This window comes from Corvus brachyrhynchos, unplaced genomic scaffold (assembly GCF_000691975.1).
Source record: "Corvus brachyrhynchos isolate BGI_N302 unplaced genomic scaffold, ASM69197v1 scaffold197, whole genome shotgun sequence".
Taxonomy (NCBI): domain Eukaryota; kingdom Metazoa; phylum Chordata; class Aves; order Passeriformes; family Corvidae; genus Corvus; species Corvus brachyrhynchos.
In genome coordinates this window covers 141,906-144,117 of record NW_008239108.1, presented here as the reverse complement: position 1 = coordinate 144,117, position 2,212 = coordinate 141,906, and the positions used below count along the sequence as shown (strand labels likewise).

The following is a 2,212-nucleotide window of genomic DNA, read 5'->3' as shown; positions in this document are numbered from 1 at the left end:
TGAAGCCGCTGAGGGTGTTGCGCCCGCCGGCGTCCGAGTAGTGGGGCATGGAATTGATGATGGCCTGCAGGTATTTCTCCTGCTCCAGACTCGTGGAGTCCGCCTGCGACGGGCCTGCAGGGACACCCCAGTGTCACCTGGATACCCCCAGGTGTCACCACCCGGAGCTGGAGACACCAAAGTGTCACCGTCTGGATCCTGGAGACCCCCAAGTATCACTGCCCCAAGCCAGGGAGACCCCTGAGCGTCACCACCCGCAACTGAGGGACCCCCGAGTGCCACCACCCTGAGCCAGGGGACACCTCAGTGTCACCACCCAGAGCCAGAGACCCCAAAGTATCGCCACCCCAAGCCACAGAGACCCCCAAGAGTCACCACCCTGAGCCAGGAGACCCCCCAAGTGTCCCTGCCCGGAGCCAGGGGCGATTCCTGGCCCCAGCTCCGTGTCCTGGACGGGGTCGGACGGTCACCTGGGGTTGGGGCATTCTGGGACTTGAAGAGGCCGACGACGCCCTTGCCGTGGAGGCCCCCGGAGCGCAGCAGCACGGCCTTGGTGCGGGAGTTCCGCCAGCACACCACCGGGAAGCGGCTCTGCCGGTAGCAGCGTGAGATGCGCTGGATGGTGTTGTCCTGGATGCTCTGCGGCACGATCAGCAGCCCGGGGTAGCTGCGGGCACAAACCCCCGCGAATGACGCTGGCCCTGAGCCAGCCTTCGGCAGCTCTTTCATTAATTCAGCAGCGCCCACTTGGAGGCAGCGCTAATTAAGCCTCTCCACACGCCTGATCGTTCCTCGGATCGTTAAATCAAAACTCTTGAGTTGGGTAAAACCAACCCTGACGAGCTGCGCTGGACAAAGCCTGAGGGAGTGAATGGCTCGACATGGACAGGGAGTGACCAGGACTCAAGGTCCTCCAAGGACACAGAGTGACCAGGGCTCATGGCCCTCCAAGAACAGGGAGTGACCAGGACTCATGGCCCTCCAAGGACACAGAGTGACCAGGGCTCATGGCCCTCCAAGAACAGGGAGTGACCAGGGCTCATGGCCCTCCAAGGACACAGAGTGACCAGGGCTCATGGCCCTCCAAGAACAGGGAGTGACCAGGACTCATGGCCCTCCAAGGACACAGAGTGACCAGGGCTCATGGCCCTCCAAGGAGACAGTGGGGTAAATGAGGGTAAAGGAAACACAAGGACATTTCAGCCTCAGCACTGGGAACTCCCCATGTGGGAAAAACATGATAAAAACACTGGAAAATTCAGGCTCATCATGAGAAGTGAGCAATCAATAATCAATAGAGGGGGCAGAATAGTGATTAATGGAGAGGACTGGGCAGCTTAGAACCAGTGAACATTGGCCAAAAATGCATCAGTAAGTGAAAGCTGTGGAGTGCTGGAGGCCGGAATTCTGCCGGCCAAGGACAAAGCGATGCCGGACTCGCCGACACCGCTGGAGGCTTTTATTGATCCCGGTGGTTCCGGGGTGTCCCGGCGGCGCTGGGATCCGCTGGGATCCGCTGGGATCCATCGAGGTCTGTGCCCCGGGGCGGCTCACCTGCGGCAGATGGCGTACATGCGGTTGACGGTGGAGATGCGGAAGGGCTCGTTCTTGGAGCGGGTCAGGCTGCTGCTCAGCGTCCCCAGCCCCAGGCGCTGGTAGTCCCGGCAGCAGGCGCGCTCCACCACGTGCGTCATCGTCATCTTCTCCGACGGCCTCATGGTGCTGCTGGGTGTCAGCGTGCTCCTGTCCAGCTCCTCGGACACTGCGGGGACAACGCGGGGCTGGGGACACCTGGGCGCGCGCACGGTGTCCCGGAGCAGCCGAGGAGACGGATGGGATGGAGGAAGGGCCCCGAACCCGCTGCTGCCACCCATCAGGGAGCCCTGGGGGATTTCCCAGCTGGCCCAAGACCTCCCTCCGTGCTGGGGTCTCTGCCCGGCCACCACCAGCAGCCCAGGGCTGCGCACCGCCGGGAACCGGGAGATGCTCCCGCCCTGCTCCCACTGCAGGGACACCGGGACGGCTCCCGGGTGGCCGCTGCTCCCTGGCCTTCCCGGGGCGTTCCCAACCTGAGATCTCATCCTCGTTGTCCTCGGGGAAGTGCTGGCTGCCCCGCTGCTCCCAGGCGGGGGGCGTGTACTTCTTGCGGGTCACGTACTGCCGGCCCATCGTCCTCTTGGCGTTCTTCACCACGTTCTTGGACAGGCTCCTG

The 2,212-nt window shown here is 63.1% G+C and overlaps 1 protein-coding gene across 1 annotated transcript in view; it reads right to left on the bottom strand.

Moving 5' to 3' along the window:
- The window catches only part of SBF1 (SET binding factor 1), a gene marked incomplete at both ends in the record, with an annotated part of 40,963 nt that overhangs the window by 7,391 nt on the left and 31,360 nt on the right, over positions 1 to 2,212 (bottom strand). The window contains 4 exons of the mRNA XM_017739381.1: positions 1 to 114; positions 471 to 667; positions 1,555 to 1,762; positions 2,070 to 2,209. The exon at positions 1 to 114 is cut by the window's left edge and continues 3 nt beyond it. Of these exons, the coding sequence (XP_017594870.1) occupies positions 1 to 114; positions 471 to 667; positions 1,555 to 1,762; positions 2,070 to 2,209 (659 nt within the window). The remainder of the gene's footprint in view (positions 115 to 470; positions 668 to 1,554; positions 1,763 to 2,069; positions 2,210 to 2,212) is intronic.